The sequence below is a fragment of the Anopheles coustani genome, chromosome 2 (assembly GCF_943734705.1).
Source record: "Anopheles coustani chromosome 2, idAnoCousDA_361_x.2, whole genome shotgun sequence".
Classification (NCBI taxonomy): Eukaryota; Metazoa; Arthropoda; class Insecta; order Diptera; family Culicidae; genus Anopheles; species Anopheles coustani.
The window spans coordinates 61,596,154-61,617,660 of NC_071289.1; the positions used below are offsets into that span (position 1 = coordinate 61,596,154).

Genomic DNA, 21,507 nt, shown 5'->3' on the forward strand with positions numbered 1-21,507 from the left:
CCGTGGCAACGCTTCCAACAAAAACACCAACAAATCAAATCTTGCAACTGCAACCTCGAACAGAGTTTTCAACCAGTGCCGTGTTTGTGTGTTTTGACGCCTGGTGTCGACTTTCCCGTAACCTCCCACCACAAGGCGCCGTCGATTTGGCCTACTATTCATTCGGGGGCGTGAAAAAATGGCAGCACGACGTACGTTCGGCAGCTACGGATGTAGCTGCTAACAAATTTGGCTACCAGTTACCGACCTACCGTTCGGAATTAACACCCCCAGTCGTGCTAGTGTTGCTGTTGCGTAAACAGAATTTTCCAATTCCGTTCCCCGGTCTCTGTGAAGCAATGGGTAAGGATTCGGGCCGTGAAAAGGACACCATGGTCGGTGGGGGAAGCAAGAAAGCGCCCCGTCCCGTCAGTGCCTCGCCGTACTCGGAGCACTATCGACCGCCGATCGATCTGTGCCAGCGGCATCTGATCAACCATCGGCTGCTGGTGTCGAAGCTGACGCGCCGCGAGCTCGAGGACAAGTACATCAGCCTGTGCGACGAGAACTACAGCATGAAGAAGCGCTTTCTGGAGCAGGAGGATCAGATCAAGCGCCTGAAGACACGGTTAATGCGACTGTCGAGCGAATCCACCGTCCGGTCCAAGTCGCGGCTCGATTTATCGTCGAGTGAACATTACAAGTGAGTTCTGAGCGAATAGATTGCGAGGGATGTGGGCTTTCCTGGAGTTATTAACGCGTCCATGTCTTTTACATTCTTCAGCAAACTTCACGACCTGGAAGTTCAACGTAGGGATTTACACGAAAAGCTGGAAGCGCTTCGGCGTGCCACAACGTTCGAGGGCGGACGGGTGGGCAGTGCCAGTCGATCGACCGGCAATGGAACCGCTCGGCATGGACCCGGAACGTCGACGAGCAGCTATCGCCGGGCAAAAAGTGCCCACCGAGAGAAGGAACGTGACCCAAGGCTGGAGTGTAAGTCTTCCTCGCCTTCGAACGATGGCTACGATGAGGACGAGGGCAGCGGGCGGGTACGACGATTACGGCGTCGTGTTGGAAAGAACCACGAGAGTACCGATCGCACCGAGGACGAAGAGGAAGATACGCACGAGGGCGGCAATCGCGCTGGCCACCGAAAATCGTACGGGGCAGACGATGAAGGGGACGACGATGATGACGAGGGGGAGGAGGAAGAACAACTGGGAGCGGTCGGTGACGAAGACGATGAGGTGGACGAGGATCGAGACGTGGTATCGTGCGGCGGTGCGGATGGAAGCGATGATAATCGCGAGCAGGATTCGGCGGCTGGCGGTGGAGCAAGCCGCACGAAACACTCCAAGGAACCGAGGAAAGCTTCAAGGACGTCCCGGACGGTGCGGGAACACTGTCCCGACTGCGAGCGGCACCGCACGGAGCATCTGACACGCGAAACCGACCTCGTGAAAATGAAACTCAACATCAAATACCTTCACAAGGTTAGTCTGTAGTATTGATTTTCTTGCCACACGTGCGAACCTCCGTGATATGAGCTGGAATGGCATGTCGTTTCTTCCGGGAGCTGCTTCTTATAACACTTTTCTTCTTACCTTTTCCATGCGCCTTCGTGGCCTCCGTCGTAGGAGTTGCAAAACGAGAAAGAAAAGAGTGCCCTGCTTGCACGCCAGCTCGAGGAGAAACTTTCGTACGAAATCATGAAGCGCAACGCGGCCGAAAACCTGGAAATAGTCAACCTCAACCGACAGGTGGACGACCTGGCCAAGGAGCTGCAGCGACAGGTCGACGAGCAGAAGCGCTCGATGGAGCATGAGATCCGCAAACAAGGTAGGCGGAAGTGAAAACTGAGTCAAAGTGTATTTGTTTGAGTGTTTTGGTGTATGTGGGGGGGATAGTAAAGCAGGCTGGGATTTAAGTGTTCAACTATGTGGACTTCACGGAAAGCCCTTCGAGCTCAATCGATTGCGAATGACGATAACATGTTGATAAGAGAAAGAGTTGCCAGGGTTTCCGTTATGCTGTTGTTCCAATAATCTGTCATGAACTATCTTGGGTGTGTTTTTTTTATTGTAAGCTAGAACCGAAATCCTTGCTCTACTGCTTTTCTCTGTTATTAGCTTGATTCCATTTCGTTGTTTTGATGTGCATATTTCCGCGTTGTATCTATTTATCTAGAGTGGTTTGAATTGTTTATAGTTTTTCAAAGAGATCCTATGTTTAGTTTACTATTTCTCTTCACTCTGATATTAATTCTTTAGAGAATCTAAAATGTGTTATCCCTTTTTTCAGGTGACCTCGAGGCACAGATAAGAAAAGAGAAAGACAAGAATGTTGAACTGTTTGAGGAATGTGAACGCTTAAAGAAGAGTATAGAGAAGCTGAAGGAGAATATGTCTGAAGTAGAGGTGAGAAGCAGGGATTCGTGTGTGAAAAAGCACATACAAGCATCAAATACCACTAAAATTACTACCTTAATCTCTTACAGATTGAACGAGACTTTCTGAAGCGGCAGCAGGAAAACTTTACCAAAATCGTTGACGAAAACAAGCTGCTCAAGTACCAACTGGACGAGCTGCGACGGCATAACGAGGAGCTACTGAAGCAGATCGATTCCTTGCGCGAGGAAGAGCTGGTCACTAAGGAATCGCAGCGGGAGCTGTTGGAAAAATTGAAAACTCTCCAGCAGGACAACGACACGCTGTCGGTGATGCTGGAAGGGTTGCGCACGGAAAACGAAATGCTCGCCGAGGAGCGGTCTCAGCTGGAGCTGAGCCTGAAGAGTCTGGAAGGTAGGTTTGGTGTTGATTATGTGATTTATCGATTGCTAATATGCTTCTTTTCTTCCCTTTCAGCGTCTCCTATCAAAGAAATTCGGCCATTGTCTCCGGTAGGTTAGGCGCACCCGGGGTTACTAACACCAGCAACACCCCTTTCACCCTCAGAGGAATACTTTCAAACAACTTTCCGTTCCCAAAACGCGCTCACGGTTCAACAGCAGGCGGCTTCTTAACGTTACCAAACCTTTCTTACTACTATCCGAAAGCCAACAAATTAAAAAAAAAACCCTAACATCGACCGTACGACCAGTAGTGTTTTAGTTAGTACTGTGCTGATGCAAAAGTGTGATAATAGAATCATTTTGTCTCTTTCGATGGGCCACTCTCGCTGCAGGGTGTGTTGTGCTTGCGTGTTTTGTTTGTTCGTTCGTTTGTTTTTTGGTTTTTCCTTTACCATACCGAAAGCCAACTTCGAGCGACAAATCATTACTTCTTACTACTTCACCGTATATCGATGCTAACGTTCTGTTGTTCCTTTCCAATGTTTTTTTTTTGTTTTATTATATTACCAGCAGAAACCCTCGACTGTGGCGGACGCTTCGGTACAAACCGTTGCCGACAGCTTCGTCACTAGCCCAATTGACGACGGCAACATCTTAAGAAAACAGCTCATGATGGTACAAGAACCACCGCCACAACGAGAGTCTACAGAGGGGGAAGTCGCGTATGAAGAGGTTGACCCACCGCCAAGACGGTCACGAGGGTTGTCCGCGAGGGTTAGTCGTGAACGGCACGAGCATGAAATGGCCGAAGCGGCTCATCTTGTGTTCCAGCAGGCTGGCAATGTAAGCCGGATGATTCCGAAATTGTCACACATCATGAACAATCGCACTGACGAGCCAGCTAAACCAAGCAAACTGGAGCTGCTCACGGCGAACAGTTACCCTGCCGCGCTCGACGTAAGTATCCCCAAGTGAAGCGAAACGATTGTGGCGCCATCTTTTGTAAAAGCTCCCCAACGAAAGCAGAACCACTGTTCGTACGTTAAAACCGGAAAAATAGCATATCGATGCAAAGTGGGAAAAAAATAATAGATTTTCCTTTGCAACTCAATACAATATTGAATGTTTGTACAAGTCAATCAATCACATTTTATAAACATCATCAATACACACATATCAATTAACCAAATCGATTATTATTTCAGAAAACGTTTCGCGCGGATAACCGATTTCGTGACATGCAGCAAGAAGTTCGAAGTAGAAATGCCGATCGCAGCTCGGTCAGCTCGACGACCTCAGATAAACGAAAAATATCATTCGTGGAGTCATCCGCCACGGACGAATCGCCAACGAAAGGTAGAGGCTTTGGTTTCTTTTTTCTTGCCAACAGGTAGATCATTTCGTTTGCTAATCCACAGATGAGGCAAATTTCGTGCAGGAAAACTACGCTCGCTTCTTCAACATCCACAATCTTCCAACTATATGGCACAACATCGTAGCGAACCCGACGCCGATCGATCTATTTACACCATCGTCGACGCGTGTACCAAATTCGCCCCCGGATGACATGATTACGATAGAGATTCGTTCGTTGCGATGGCATGCGACGGTCCTGGAGCGACTTCTGGCAGCAAAGGTCACGCAGTACTATGTTGAGTTTGCCTTTCTCGATCTGCACGGCCATCGACTTGAAACGGTTCCGTCGGCGAAACTGCAAACGATGCTGGAAGGGATGCTTCAACAGCAGCTGTATCACGAGTTTAATTTTTCCGTAACGATCGAATTGGATGGACAGGTGCACGGCAAACGACGAGAGCAACTGAAAACGTTGCTGAACTCTGGACAAGGTCACGATGCCGTGAGATTCGTAGTTGTCAACGAGGGCAACAATAGGTCCGGCGAGGATATTGGGTATGCGTCGGTAAGTTTGAGGCATGAACTGCTGAACGCCACGGAGCAGCAGGAATCGGTGGTTGTCGACGCAATCATCTACGACTTTTGCGCGCCACATGATGAATTAGGCGTGCTGAGGATTGTGCTCGGAAACGTCAAGCTGTTGCGATCGCTGATGATGGAAACAGTAAATTTATCGTAATTTCTTTGTTTGAGGAAATATTCTAAATTCACAACAGTTACAGGAAAGCGGAATAAATTAAACCTTCAAAACTATCTGCTGTATGGATTCTTTGAAACTATGCCAAAATTGCTAATGCTTAGTTTTAATATTTTAAGAATTACTCATGTTATAATTTGTCTTGTCTTACGTGACACAATCAATACTCCATCACATGTCGGATAAAATGCATGAACTAATAAATATCGTTTTGCTTCCCGTACACTATAGCAGAGATCCTGTGCCCCGCAAGAACGATGAATGCGGCCCGCGACCCCTTCGAAACAATACGGATGGTTTTGATCCTTTAGTATTGGCTTTCGTTTGAATAGAATTTTTCTTTCTTTGTGAATGTGGTTCCACGACCTGTGAATTTAATAGAAGGAAAAGTGCTCAACCACCGTTGATTTAAACAATTTGTACAAGAAAGTGATATTCACCATCGAGCCATATCATTCCGATATATGACGGTTGATAAGAGCAAACCTTTTTCACAGATTTACGAGACGAGCTAATAAGTAATCATGGCTTTTACTGATCACCGTTTCAAATGAGTAAAAGGGCTGTCTACTCAAAAACAAATCTAAAATAGAAGTTTACATAAACTGGGTTAAGCTTTAAGCTGCACTCTATTAAAAAATATTGCAAACTATTCAAATTTACCTAAACTATCCGTAAACATTTGACCTGTTTTTTGAGAAACAACTTGTTTGGGTACAGTGATCAATACATGACACCTATCATGAATGTTTACGTACAAGAAAGTCATCAGGATTAATATTCATCGTTTTTTAATACTATAAACTGTTACGAATAATCAGTTCGATGTCGAGAATATTATATGGTAAAAGAGTAAATGAGGCCCCGGCCGCCATGTTTTCGATCGTGGCTACACCTCTTGTGGACGTTTAAACTGAATGTATGCAATTGGTGATACATTAATTTGTTAAATTCAACCTACGAGTATTTGAATCGTAGTGTGTACCGTTAATTTCGGCTACGCAATCAACCTAAGGGTGCGGTATGAGGGGGGCCCACGGGCCCCCCTTATTTCTCAAAACTATAACAAACTCTCTTTTTCAGTAGACCTAGCGCAGTCCGCTCGCTTCGCTCGCTGCGGGCGCGCCGCCGTTTCCAAATCATTTCTTCGGCTAAACTCATTGTTTCATGCTGTCCATCATGTGTGGTATAGTTTAGTTACTAGTAACTTACAGTAACTTAACATGTAAAAGTATATTAACCCGCATTCACCCTCCACTGCGTGATTAGTTTAAACCGTTATGTTCTTTTAAGCGAACCGTTAGCGATCAAATATTTGAAAAGTATGCATGCGTCGCGCTTTGCATAGCTTCAGGCGCTTAATGTGAACAAGTAGGAAGAGGAGAATCTAGCCCGGGGCCTCATTTACTCTTTTACCTATTATATCTTCATATTTGCTGAAAATTGCTAATACAATGATGATGATGTTTAAATTTTATACAGTCAATACAATGTTTGATAGGATTGAAAGCAAATTTATGACAGGTAGTATAATATTTAAAAATCGTGAAAGTGTAAATCATGATCGACTATTAAGTTAAAAGCAAGCTTATAAGAACCTTTTTTTATAAATCCATATACGACTACGTATACTTCATTTTGCCCCGCAAAACTATTTCAGAAGGAAATGCGAGATGCGAGATCAAACGAGTTTCATATCACGACCGTAGAGTATGAGTGAAACCAACAAAGTATAAGACAAAAACGTATAAGTTGGACACCCTCGTCTTTGACACGTGAATCCACTGCAGAATTCTCAATAATTCGAGAATTCTTATGTTGCAACAATAAAGTTTTCAAAGAATAAGTTAAATTTTAAATGGCTATGAATACCCTGTCAACAATGGGAGAAAAACGCCGTGTTCATTAAAAACATCGCGTAGACGCTTGTCATACAAAAAATAATTGCAAACTACTAACAGTTGACAGGCGTCGTTGATCAACAAGTGCTGTTTGGATTAAAAATACACAACACAAACACTATTTATGCAAGCACGCGAAACGACTGGCGTCTTATTTCTCGGCCAGGTTTGAGTGGCAAAGAAAACACACGAACACAACCAAAATGGCAGAGCAAATAAAGTTGAAATCTCGCGAGTAGCTCAGCCTGGATGGAGACGCCTGGTCGCTCGTGCGTTCACTCATGCTATCGTACCGGATCGGATCGGTTAGGAGCGCGGGGTAAAAACCGACACCAAGACGCCGTGAGAATTCGCCCGGCTTCGATTCGGAAACCATTCTTTGGCAGCTAAAATCAGACCAAATCGTCCATCGAACTTGACGCCTGAGATCGAAAAGAAACCGGGTGACAATAACAAAAATACAACCCGATACAACGAATACAAATCATTAACCAAACTACCGGTGACGCTTCACGCACGCCAAAATCCGAGCAAGATACGTTCACCTATACAACCGTATTATTTGTGAGAGCGATCGCGTGCTGTGGCTGGCGGGATTTTGCCAGGAGCTCGCGTTGTCGAGGTCATCCATAAAATCCGAACCGACCGACGCACCGAACGATCGTGCTCGTGCGCTGAGGGACGATCGTGGACCTTCGTGAATTCGCAGCGCGTGGTCCGGCGGATCGAGCTGTGAATCGTCTCGCCTAGCGATTCAGTTTCAGTCGAGCTTTCGAGCAGAAAAGTGAGTTATCAGCCGCAGTGGTAGGCTAGGAGTAAGGTTTTCAGAGCCACTTGGTTTGCATTCTTTCTTTGCAACCAATTCTTTCGAGTTCCAAGTGTTACGTGCTCTTGCTTAAGCAGCTTATTGCATGTTGGAAAAACCCAATTATTGCTTTACTAAACAACGTGCGTTGATGATTAAATGTGAAGAAAGGATGTAATATTCACTTTGTGAAGTGTTACGTGGTCAGAATATAAAACCTGTAAAAGTATAAATTAAAGAACAAAATCGAGACGAACTAGCCAATAAATGGTGTTTACTTTGAGTCCAAAACAATTACAATGCTTGTGTATTTTAAAAACTATGGAAAAATCCCCGAACGGTTCTGAAACAACTGCGGTGCATAGATGTTGAGACTGCGTTTAAATATCTTCCTCCGGAATGGTTCCCTCCTCCTTTCCGGACTGAATCGAATGGAATCCGTTGGAAAAGGAAAGGCGCACTCCAGGAAACGAGAAACTCGTGCAAAGAAAAGCGTTGCCCAGCGGATTCTGCGAAGTGATTGAGTAATCTCTGTAAAATCCGTTCGAATTACATAAGTGCAAATTGATCACATAATGGTCGCAAGTGCGAGGAAAAGGAGGGAGAAGAATAAAATAAAACGTCGATACGAAATCGATGGCCCTTCGAGACGTCTCGAAGATCGGATTTGCCGCACCCACGACGGCGAAGGCGACGAAGACGGTCACGCGCCTCGCGACGAGATGATGCTCGGGGATTGGATGCGTGAGTGAGTGCGTTCGTGCAAGTGTGAAGATGAATGTCACCCGTGTGTACCGAGGCACAGCGGGTGGTACGGGTGGTTTCCTTTCGGGAGTGGGCCGAGGGAAACCAAGTCAAGGAAGAGTGCGAGAATCGAGGATGAGGCCGCAAATAAAACGAAATAATCAAACGGCTAGTGAATTGAAGTGCGGGGTTTTCCTTTAATTTTTCTTTTGTGCGGCGAACACCCTCGGCTTGCCGCTCGCATCCGACGCACACATACGCCCAAGCACAGCCGGGGCTGGCTTGCGCCTGGCTGGGATAGCCAAAATGTAAAGCAGCAACAGGTTTTCCCTACTGTGCGGCCAATTTCCCCAAAGTGCGTTCACACTTGGCGCGTTGTACGGTTGGTGATGCCTTTGTGATAGTGTTGGTAATGGTGGCAGTGACGGCGTGATCGTGACCAAACAAAAGCCTGATCATCCTGACAGGTCGGCGGCGCTCGGGAAAACGGAAAGTTCGTGAACTCATCCGATCAGCCAGACCAGCCGATCGGAGTGTTATTTTCGATCCGGGTAGTTTCCGCGTGTATGGTTGGCCGCACTCTGCTTCACCCTGCGCCCGTCAGCCTGTGTTTCGTGCCGTATTTTTCCAATCACCCTGCGAACCTGTCGAAACCGTGCTGCGATGAGGCGTCACAGCCGACGCCAGGTGGAGTCATCGAAACGGAACTCTGTCACGCATCAGTGGAGTGTTCATCCATCTGGCAGGACTCCTCGCGCTGGGCCAGCTGGCATCACGCGTGGCCCTTCGTGGTGGACACTTTGCGGAAAGGGACACGCTCGATGGGATGATGGACAAAGCAGTAGGGAACGAAACATTAACCCGTACCCGGCAGACGTGCACGGTGCACCGAGACACGCACTCACGCAGTTAATCAGTCGATTAACCCTTGCTGGATAAGTCTGTTTTTCGGCATTTTAATTGAATCGCACTATCTAAACATGAGTTGTAAAATGATCCAATTCGTTGATCTTTTTATAAACTGTTTAACCTGTCTTTTAAAAATCCAATCAAGCGGAACATTTTCATTTTTGTTCTACATAAAACATTTTATTTGAGATATGTTCTACTAGTACACGAGGTTTTTAAAACGGTGAACTGTTAATATTTTTCGTTTCCGTTGCTTGAGCAATTTAATCAAAAAGGGTTCAACTCTTTTACTTTCTTGGGTTGATATTTGTCAGCCATCTTTGGCTTATGTTGATGAAGAAATAAAAAGAATAACGCATGAAAACACATAAGAAATTTTGTTCCTATAACGGCTTATCACAATAATCACCAAGACAAAAAGAATTGAGTATAAAAAAAATTCTATTACGACTCATCAAAACAACTTGTATTTTAAATCAAATTCAACCCTATATGGGTTGAATTGAACCGGAGAAATCATTCCATTCTTAATAACCTTTTAGTTCAATCTTCATCGTACTTCATTGGGGTACGATCGAATTTAATCATGGGGCACTAGCCAAACTTTTCTTCTTAGGTTCCATAATAGTCTTACTAAGCTAGTTACAGGAGAGGGTCTTCTTGACTCAGGTGCGATTCAAACACACGCAACGCCCCAGAGCATGTTAGTCGATTTTGCAATTGTTGTGCGAATTAGTTTATCTTATTTATACAATTTTCATGGCACTTCTTATTTAATTTTTCAGTATAGTTCATTCTTGATTGTAGTTTAGGTTTACATTTTCAGAAGTTTTCTTTTCTTTTGATATTAAAAACAAAACATTTCATTGAAGGGTTAAGCCTACCATTACATACCCTCATGCTGGCGAAAAGAATCGCACACACAAACCGGCGATGGCTTACGATGATTTCGATTATCTCTCTCGAAGTTCCCCCTCGCTCTTGTTTTTCTACTCTTCGTTGTTGTGCCGTTGAGCTGAAATGGGTGCTACATTAGCCGCGCAGACGGGTGCAACTCGAAAGCCCTCCCCGCGGACGGTGTTGTTAACCGCTTGCCAACAATTTATAGAATCTAGAACATGGTATTTTAATTTAAATTGAAATTTCACGACTGCCTTCGGTGCGACAATGTCGCTTTCGCTTTCGCACACCGAAGACTACCGAAAGGTGGTGGAGCGCAGGCCGAGGTTTGGAGAACGGGACCCAGATGGGTCGGGTGGTTTGGTGGGCTGTTCGGACCCCTCGTCGGGTAGCGGTGGACTACGGACCGACTACCAACTCGTGATTGTTGTCGATTGCAGAACGCGGTCGTCGCTTTTTTGCGGGCCAAACCAACTGCCTGGCTGACGCTGGCAAAGAAAACCTCCAATAGGCGTAAAGGAAAACGAAATTGTGCCTAATCGTCGGGCAACGACAGACAACGGATCGGATTAAAATCGCACCAGCAGGAAACGCTTGCGACGGCATCACCACACCCATTTGCCTGCGTCGCTAGGGCAAGTGTGCGTTATTTATAATTAGCGCAAAGTAAAAGGGAAAAAATTATTCGAAACCTGCCAACGTGGCTCAACACGCTGAACCCACCGACGAGTAACGGCCAATTTTTCAAACAAAGACGACGACGACCTCCGGCGGCGCTGTTTACTGCCAGCCGGTGTGTCGGAAGTCGGATTTTGCTCGATTTGATCTTGGATCGCCGAAGCCGGCGAAATGTGTCGCTCGTGATAAGAGGGAGCTAAATATTTTTGTCTTCTCGGGAGCAAACAAACAACATTCTCGCTACGTTTTGTTTGGGGCAGCCAATTTTCATTCATCGGCTCGTTGTGAAATACATGTCTTACCCTGAGGAATGGGAAGAGCATAAAGAGCTGGTCGTATAAGATGAAATTTGATCGCTAGAAAATATATAACGAAAATGTTAGGAAGGAAGTTTAATGAGACATACTTTCCAATCCGTACCAATTATTTATAATATCAAAAACCTTTCTAACCTTGGATTGAGAACTAAACCACCTTGATCTTGTTGTTGGGAAAATGAATTATTATATGTTATTTTATTTGTTAAAATTATTAGTTCCATTAAATAACAATCAAAATAATAAACATTTGAGGGACATAATAAAAATAAATTACTTTATTACAAAATTTAATTTTTACAAAAAAGTAACAAGGCAAGATTTGAGACTTTCACATTCAATAGAAAACTTATTCAAATATGAAAGTAACATTAATGACGTATGAAACGATATTTCGTATTATAAATATTCAATACGGTTCCTTATAATATAAAATACAAAGAAACATTAGAGATTCTGGATTGTACTTTTCTTTTTAATAAAATTCAGTCAACCGGTCTGTATAATAAATTAAACCAAAACAAAAAGAGAAAAAGGGATTATAATGACTACTCACAAAGATGAGTTGAATTTATATTTGACAGGAAAATCGTAAAATCTCTTAGCAAATTAAAAGCCCTATCAAATGGCTTGCGGAATGCATATTTGTTTTGAAAACATTGCCTAGAAATGTTTCCGGGGAGATAAATACCCATCGGGAATGATGTCGAATGGCACGAAAGTCTTCCACTCTAGCCTCCCCCAGTTTTAATTTAGCTCTCATCACATAAAATCCCATTGTCATGTTCGAAAGCGCGGTGTCGCACTAAGTGATCCGCCCGAAAACGGCCCACTGCCGGCTGCCTTCGTCTGTGGATGTTTTTAATATCTTGGGCACGCATCCAATAACACGCTGCGCTTCACGCCGCGTGAAAGGAAAACAACGTGCACAATATCGATGGTAATGGGCAAATCCTCCACAGTGTCAACCGCTGCATTGGTTGCCAATTTTTGCAAACATTTCTCAAATGGGTGGCCCACGTGATCTACAACCTACATAACGCTGCAGGATTAGATTAGTCACATTCGACACAGCTTGTCAAACAACGAGCGCGTTCAAAAGACGACCGTTGCAACAATTTGCACAAGTTTTGAATGGGTTTGGACCGACGCGAGCTGGTTGGCAACGCTCTCGCTAGTGGGCGGGAAAAGTGAACTGATATGACGTTGATGGTTTCGTTTATTTTGCTACAGAAGATACATTTTAAGTTTATTAATTAAAAACAAAATTTGAAAGGAACGGTTTAATTTAATTTTCTAGAAAGATACAAGGTTGGAAGAAAGGGAAAAATAAAAAAAAACAAGCTAACCAACGAACAACATTGTAAACATTAAACTATCGTCCTACGCCGAATGAGAAGGCAAACCGCCTACAAACGAATGTAATATAATTTGCGCAGCACGAAGATGATTTTCATTAAATTTCCACGTGTGTTTGAATCATACCTTGGCCTGCGGAGACGCTGACGTGGCAAACGGAGATTTCTTTTTCTTCTATCCCACGGCTTTCATAAACAAATGACCAACCATTACTCACACCTTGCGCGACGAGCCGCTTTGGCTGTTTGCATCCAGAACGCGTACTGAAAGTCGGTGTGTGCGTGTTTGTGTTGTAGCACCACACAAATGTCTTGAAGGTGGTTTGCCTCTTCTACGAACGACCAGGAATTTGGGGGCATGATCTTGAAAATTATTAATACTTCTGCGCTCGCATCCGGACACACGGACACACCTGCAGGCGCGATAAACAGGGCAAAAAAGGGTATGCGACATTGCAAGTCTTGCCGAGTGAGTGAGTGCAGAAATGAGCGCTCCCTTTACGGTTGCTTTGACTTCGATGGCCGCTGATGGTTTATTTACGAGCGGCGCTTTTTTTCTGTTCGCTATTCCATTTAGTTTTCCCCGCCGGGAGCCGGGATTAGATACGGAATTTCACATTTTTCATTTCCGACACCTACCGTTGCGTGTGTGGGTGTTGGGCCGGTGGAAATGTGTCTGATTCGGTCGGTGTGTTTTGACGGCCTTTCTTACCTTCCGAAACGCCGGGTGCAAATTTAAACGCCAGGTGTGAAATCGACAGCTTGCACGATCACAAATTCGTTGTGCCGCTCACCTGCTTCACGTAAATAAAATTTGCTCGAAAACGAGGCGAAAAAAAAACCTACCCGAACGTGTGGATCAGTTTAGTGGTTTCTTTTTTCGATCGGTGCGACCCCGCCGACCCCATCGAAGTTGAACGACGTGACCCTAATACGATCTTCATTCGCTTCCTTGGCGAATTTCGGATCGATCAGTTGCTCGATCGGCGTCGTCGCGATGACGGAGGTTATTTTACTCGATTCACCTTGTGCCGAAAAGGATTGCACTGACCGAGATGACTAGGGCACCCGTAACAAAACAAATTACGAAATAGATCCAATCAAAGATAAATGCACCCAGCGCAGGTCTATTGCAAACTAACGTTTTTCAAGAAGCATAACACAAATAGAAAAGTAAAAAACAAGTGATTGTAACTAAATTTAGATGCACAAAAGACATAAAAAAACACAGAGACATCCCAAGGCGCCTATTTCTTTGTTCGCCAGCAAGTTCATACGGCTCGTTGCGTCAATAGATCATCATCGACTTGTCTTCGGCTCAATGTTTAACGACCCTGTTTTACAGCAACATGACTTTCCTTCTCTCATCAACGCTGTTGGTGTGTTGAAATCTTATCTACTCATTGGTGAGGCGAGTGTTGAACTGAATGCAGAAGTATCGTAATCAAATTGACCCAAAGCTCTTTTACGATTCCCTCAGAAAATCTACTATCGAATGATCAAAGAGATAATTGATAGCTCAACTGTATGAGCTGTTGATAGATACCTCAGATTCTTTACGTTTCCTTTTGAAACTGCTTACATGGTTAACAAATATATTTAATTCAGTTGAGATACTTTAGAATTTATGAGGTTTTTGAATAATATTTTAGGAGATAAATTGGAATATTATGCTTTGGAAACAACAGTTTTAATTCAATTTTTTTAAATTTGTATTTTAAAAACATTGGATATTTAAAAACACAGTGGGAATACCATCAATTTAAAAACAGTGTGGCGATGTTGTAAATTATTGACAAACAAATCAAAGCGAATAGTTGAAATAAATAATTTTAAATTAGTTCTTTGAAGGTTTACACATTGAGCTCCAATTGGGATGTCCTTGCGTTCTAAAACAGAGTAAAATTAACTTCTGTTCTTATTTATTAAGTTAGACTGTTCAGGGTCAGGATTTTCTGGTATCCGAGGCTAGCTTACAGATGATTCGAAAATGTAAAACAAATATATTATTCTTACTTTACGATCAAAACTGAATTTCACTATACAATTCAATGACATCCTCTCATCTGCGCTGGTTTCGCAATTCACAGCTTCTTATTAGATGCCAGTTTTTCCCGTCCAGTACCATTTACACACCATCCCGATCATTCTGTAATGCAAAAGACGCCCGATTCATTTCCACAAACGCCTTGGTTATTCAATTTTGCGCACTATTTCCTTCCTCCCTTGCCGTCGTCTCCGATAGGGTTTTCCCAGGGTGGTGGTAAACAACGAAACGAGTGCCACGTGTGAAACGAGCGCGTATTGTGTTTTGTGAGTGAGTGAAGTGTGAGTTGGTGTTTTTTCTCTTCTGGTTTTTAACCGCCACCGTCTACGAAAAAGTTTTCCCGGCTGAAATTCAGTAGCAATCGTTGTGAAGTGTGTGTATTTTTTTTTAAATCATTTTACTGTTGTGTCCATCGTGTATATATTTTTCTTCGCCTGAATAATTGAACAACAATCTTCGACTCGCATCGCAAGCGCACTCGCATTGCTTTGCGCGAAAACCCCGGCAGCAGGCCGGTTCTCCCGTTTCTCCCCCACCCGTCCAAACCTCGTTTTCCCCGGTTCTTTCGCGGCGATTGGGTAACCGCCCAGGCGCCTGCCCACTCCCCTCTCCGGGTGGCAACGGGTCGAAGTGACCCGAGAACGGCATCGAGATGACGCTGAAAGATGAAACACTGACCGCCGATGTCAAGCCTGGTAACGTGTGAAGCTGCTGTCTGTCGATGTGGTTTTCTTCCCTGTTGTCCCTGGACCGGGCGTGTGACTAAAAGCTGTTTTTCTTCTTTTTGTTCGTCGTTCGTCCTTAACGCATTCGATTTATGTTTCCCGGCAGGAAACGTGACATGGGTCGGTGGGAAGGTTTGCAGCGCTACTGACAGGTTGTATGTTCACACCCAATCCAATAACGATGCGCTCAAGGGCGCACCCGATTTTCAAGGGAAATGGGCGATTTTCCGGTGGCAAGGTTTCCCGCCGATTGCATTCATTCTTCCCTCGAAATGTTTTTCAGAAATAAAAAAAAACCGGAACGCGCCAACATCTTGAAATGCCTGTGGCGTGGCGTTTAGTTTCAAAACAACCACCATACAAAACGGCCAAGATTTTTCCCAGAACCTGCCACCGGGTTGGTGTCCCGTTTCACGATGCGTTAAACGGTTCAACACGTGACTGATTTATCTACCTTCACGGTACGCCACATTAATTTTATGCTGCAAATTTGGCCAAGCAATTGAACACGACCAAGACAAAATGAAGTGGATGAAACAGGTTTCTTCTCACTTCGTAAAGCAAATTGGGCCTCACAAACCCAACAAACGTTGGCTTGAATCAAACACGCTTTCGAGTCTATGGTTTTGCAGCCTTTTTCAAGCGCCGAAACATCATATTTTTCGCCTCACACTTGCACAAAGCGGGGCACACACCGAGGAAAAGTAACCGCACCGTACAGCAAATTAGGTGCATTCAGATTTTCTTCGAACGAAGCAAAAAGCCAAAAAGTGGACGTAACGGATGGATGTGTGGTTGCTTATAATTAAAACCAATGCCCGTGATTTATGGCATTTTTATTTGCATTCACACACATCCATTGCGTCCTTTGCTGCCCACCCGCCACCTTCAATGAATTACAGGCGCAATGCAGGGTGTACTTGCGAGGTGGAAAACCAACCTAAAAAACACGCAAACAGCAGACAAGGGGTTAAGCAATTTTCTTCTGGCGCGTACGACAGGCGCCGTTACGTACTGCATGTCGTGTTGCAACGATCGCAATCAGATCGTTGCTTTCGGTAACTTTTCGCAAACAAATACGACGTGTTCGGGTATACGGTTTCGATTCAAACCAAAAAAAAAGCGAAATCCTACATTCAGTTTTCGAGTCAAAACAACAAGGAAAAACAAAATATTAAAAAATAAAACACTGCAGACCAAAACAGTGATTCGGGCACGCCACACACACCGCGGTTGCCGCAGCATCTCAAGCTCTACCGCTCCAGAGCTTTTTAAACCGCGTCAAGTATTCAACCCAGAAATGGTGGGTTTTTCGTTTTGTATGGGAATGACAACGCAGCGCGTTGTCAAAAAATTTGGATCGAGCACTTTTTTGAACGCCAGAAATGCCTTCAATTTCAAAAAAAGGGACGTTACAATTATTGATATGAAGTTAATTATTCAATAAACGATACCATGTTATTGTTTATTGTTCGTGTTAAGATGGTTTTCATTATTCGCGATATTTTTAGTAGTTTATTATTCCAAAATTCCATGTGAATAATAAATGTTTCTTATTTTGATTTCACTTTCCCGTGGTGAAAAGGATGGAAGGAATACTTCTAGAAACTATTTAACTCCCTCGATGTGTTTTCATGTTTGGGGGTACTTTAACATCCGGCACCCAGCACGGTTCCTCCCGCCTTTCCCATTCCATGTCTCTCACCACAGAGAACGCTTTCTCTCCTCAAGGCTTCTGTAAACTTTTCGCCACGCACTTTCCAAGCGTTTTGTTTGGCCATTCTTCCAGGGGGCTTTGTCGCGGGTGTCGGCTATCAAGGATCTTGGGGTATGGCTGGACGTCACCTTGTCCTTCTGCGTGCAGATTGAAGGTATTCAAGGCCAACCGTACGCTGCGGCTTATTTCTCGCATAGCGTCGGAGGTGCGGGACCCGCGCTGCTTGCTGGCGCTTTACTGTTGCTGGGTCAGACCGATCTTTGAGTATGCTTCCGTGGTATGGATTCCAACAGGTGTCATTGCCTTGGGACGGTTTGAGGGGTTCAGAGATGCTTCACGCGTCTGGCCGTAAGGCGTCTTCTCGGCTGCAATGCCTACTCCCTTCTGGCTTACGAGTCGCGGTGTCAATTGTTGGGGCTATCCTCGATTCAGACTCGCCACCGGAACACTCAAGCTACTTTCATCGCCCAACATCTCCTACACTCCACTGACGCTCCGGAACCCCTGTCCCATATTCCTCTCTACGTCCCTTCCTATATCCTTCTGGAAAGGTCACCTCTTCTTATTCCCACCCGCCGTACACATTTCTCCCAGAATGATCCATTTTGTCTGCGCCATGTCTTCCATCAATAGCTCTAGCCACCTGTTTGACTATAACGTCTCCATCCCATCCTTTCGTTTACGTCTTACCAATATAATAAAACCATTATCAGTAAACGTTAGAATGTCTTCATAGGATGAAAAATATAACGTCGCATATATAAGTGTTGGGGGTCCGCGACAGCCGAGCGGAAGCGTCGGTTAGAAAATCGGTCCATGAGCGCCGAGGCTCACCACCTCGATGGCGTGGGTTCGAATCCCAACCGAGGCCGGACCCTCCCCTGTACGAGAGGACTGACTATCCACGTACGCATAGGGTAAAAAGTCTCGTAAGCCCTTTACGGGGCAGGCATGACCAACAAGGTCGTTACGCCAAGAAGAAGAAGAAGATATAAGTGTACATTTATAACGACCTAATACAGTTTCCCTTTCATTGATACGAGAATATTAGAACAATCGCTTAGTTGTCCGTTATAGTTAACGTTGAATATTTGAATTGTTTTGAAAAGACAAATCAGAGCTTTCGGTAGAACGGAACATCTTTGGGAAAGAGCGAGAGGCTTCGCGGCTACGCAAAACGTGCTAGGATCAAGCAAATCGAGTAGTTTCTGCGTTGTCAAATTTGACAACGCGCTGCGGAACGCGGTCTGTGTGGCAGCGGCGATTGATTATTTGGATACGTATGAGTGGCTGGTCAGGTTTATTATGGCGTGCAGGGAAACGAATCGTAACGGAAAATAAGCAGTGCGACTTGCTTGGCTGCATGGGAATTTTTGAACGGAGCTGTTTTTCCTCAAAGCTCCGGGAAATATGGCCAACCACTTGAAGCAATGTTAGTTTTTCTTTGCTTCAATTATCAGTAGCAAGAATGAAAGTAGGCCACGACATTTTTCAAACCACACCTTATCGAAATGTTTGCATGGAAGTGAACAACCAGGCGTCTCCATTTTAATAATCTAAAACATAAAGTTTAAAATGTCCATGAAACGTATTGCAAACATTTTCCAAATGAATTAATTTTAAAATATTTGTTGTGAAGCACTGTCCACCAGCAAAACGTATCAATTTGCCCGTATTTACGAATGCTCCTCCGTTGCGTTAAAACACCGAACTGTTTGTGATTAAAATTCCATCGATCCTAGCAACCACGGCTCGACTGGGACACACTCAACCGATCTTTCTTACTGCTGAGGTCGTTAAATTTTACGATCCATAGCCAAAGCTGGCTCGTTGTCACTATCTTCAGCGTCGTTTATGTGTTCGGTTCCGGCCGCAGAGGAAAAGAAATAACTTTACGCTAACAAGCATTTCGCGTGGTTAACACCTTCGTGTCGAGTGTTCGTAGGTTTTACGTTTTATGTGTTGTGTGCGAGCGAGAGAGCATCTAGACGAACAAAAAAGTACAGAAACTATGAGTTACGTGAATGTTGGTGTAGAGAAAACCGGTTGAAATGGGTAACAAAAATGAGAAACAAGAAAATGGATTTAACTAGCGGAATCTAGTGCCCGGACAAATTATTACCTAGCCCGAACTAATGGTGCGTGTTTTCGGATGAGGTGACGATCGTAAATAATCCGATGACTTATGAAGACATTTAACAGCGATGGAAACAAATTCGTGTGAAGCTGAGTGTATTAGTAAACAGTTATGTTGTTTTGGTGTCCCATAATAACTTTTGTTTGTGAATGATTTAAAACGGTTTCATCGTGTGGGTTATGATTTTTCATGCGGGCATTTGAAATTAATTCTAATTATTTCTTTTCGCATTCGTTGACACCGCGCAGACTTCGGCGTGTCCTATAGCAAGGAAGACATCCTTCTGCCGACGAAACGCCAGCACCGCTCATCGCAGGCGTCCCCCGCCGTTTCGCCACCGAAACACCCCGCGCCAACACAGCCCGCCCCGCAGCGACTTCGGGAGCCCGAATGTGTTGCGGCCCGTCCTGAGTCCCAGCGACTGGCGACCCGACCGATCTACCACTATCGTCCATGCAACACGACACCCTCCGGCCTGCGCTACTCCAACGATCCCAACGAATCCGACGACGACAATCCCAGCGAGGGATTTAAGGTAGGTGACAATCGGTGGTCCTTCAAATCGTCCCCTCTACATTTTGTTGCGAAATATTAACCTTTCGTCGCATTCGTCATACTCGGACCGATACCGAATGGATTGCGTTCAGTGAGGGTCATAAAAATCCTTTTCAAACTCGATACATTCCTTTTCGCCCAAGGGCGAAAGAATGTTCGACAAGCGGAGGCGCCAACTTGCAGAAAAAAAAACAAAAAAAACACCATGATCGGCGTCCGTCGGCGACACAGCAATTAAACGATTTTCACATTCCTCCCGACCTCCGTCCCGCACCCACAGCGAAGGGGGTTTCACACCCCGGACCACGAAGACAGGAGCTCGGACGCAGGTCTCGGGTTTGGCCACCTCTTGCGGACGGTTTGCAAGTGATGAAGGTGGCTGTTTTTAAAAATAAATTATCTCGTTTGATCGTGTCTTGGTTTTGCACTTTTTTTTCGCTGAGCCGTCGAGTCAACGCGAACATTGTGCGCAAGATTTAAAGCTGCGTGTGGTCGGATACATTTTCCGTCAGTGGAAAAACTTATACATTTTCCCGCCTGCTGCTAGCGCACTCTGGCGACCATTCTGAATGCATCGAACTTTTGCGCGACACTAGCGACATCTGGGAGCATTCAGTGGCATTAAGGAAAACGCTCACTGCAACGATGCAATTTCAACAGAGCAGTGACCTAAGCTGCTAATCGGCCGGCCCCAGCGAGGATCATCTGGCAGGGAGCAAAACACGGGCGTGCGGGAGTGTTAAATCGTTCACGGCTCATCGCCGCTTTATACGCAGCGTTTAGAAGGGGAAGTGTAATGAATCGGGACGGGTGGCGAGCGGCACATGGGTCGCATTAAACTCTGGCTCACCTGTTTTCGGGGCTTGATCCGGCTGACAAGTAAAGCCCAACTGCATCCGCCACCGGTGGTGCGTTTGACGCACGCCCGATTAAGACGTCCTTTCGCTCGTGTATCGTTTGACAAGACGAACAAGCGAGGTGTCATCGTGCGGAGGGGGAGATTAACTGTAGTTCGATGCAACACGACACTATGACTTCATCCAGTACCTATTTCATCAGTGCCGTATGGGAGCTTCGTGGGTCGGAATTTATTTTGTGATCGTACTAATAATCGCAATTAGCTCGTGCTGAATTCGTTCTATTTTTGTACAACCATATCGTATGACTCTTTTGCAGAAAGTCTGACTCGTTCGCTTCGAGTGTTTTCAATCCATCAAAAAGGAATAAATGTGATCTTTTCATATCTTTTAATGCACCATAAATCATTGCTGTGCCTTTTTTCCACATCAAATAAATCATAGACCAAAGCCACCACAACCCTGTGGTGGTCTGATATATACATTGGTCCTTGTTGAAGTGGTAATTACATTTTTTTTTTTTGATTAAATTACAAGCAAACGCTCCTCGATTCACTTCCGATGGAGGCGCATGGTCAATGGAGGCGCATGGTCAATGGAGGCGCATGGTCGTTTTTGGCTCTCATTTGACATCTACAATTTATACTAGCTTCCGTTGCCAAAAAACTCTAAACACAGTATTTTACATTTTCAGTTCAGTATGTAAACCTTATAATTCAAATCAGATAACGTGGGTAGTGAGTTGATTAATTTAAAAAAAAATATAATTTTACGTGTTCTCTTTAATGTTGTTTAACTTTATTGATTAATTAATGAACGTTATATGATCTCCTATGATTCATGCACGTGATAAGTTAGTTCGCACTGTGATCCTTCAAATATAAGACCTGCAATTTTATTTATCACCGTTTCACCTTAAGTGCCTCTCTTCCCGAATTGATCATTTGCCAGAGGTAGTTTGTGTAGAGCAT

General features: G+C 44.6%; 1 protein-coding gene across 1 annotated transcript; it reads left to right on the plus strand.

Annotated features, from left to right (window-relative positions):
• Positions 1 to 338: 338 nt before the first annotated feature.
• Positions 339 to 4,868, plus strand: LOC131264755 (rootletin-like). The gene is made up of 9 exons (XM_058267024.1): positions 339 to 682; positions 764 to 1,475; positions 1,620 to 1,821; positions 2,284 to 2,399; positions 2,480 to 2,783; positions 2,847 to 2,881; positions 3,344 to 3,730; positions 3,979 to 4,129; positions 4,192 to 4,868. Exons 1-9 carry the CDS (start codon positions 339 to 341, stop codon positions 4,866 to 4,868), a joined length of 2,928 nt encoding a protein of 975 aa, XP_058123007.1.
• The last annotated feature ends 16,639 nt before the right edge of the window (positions 4,869 to 21,507 follow it).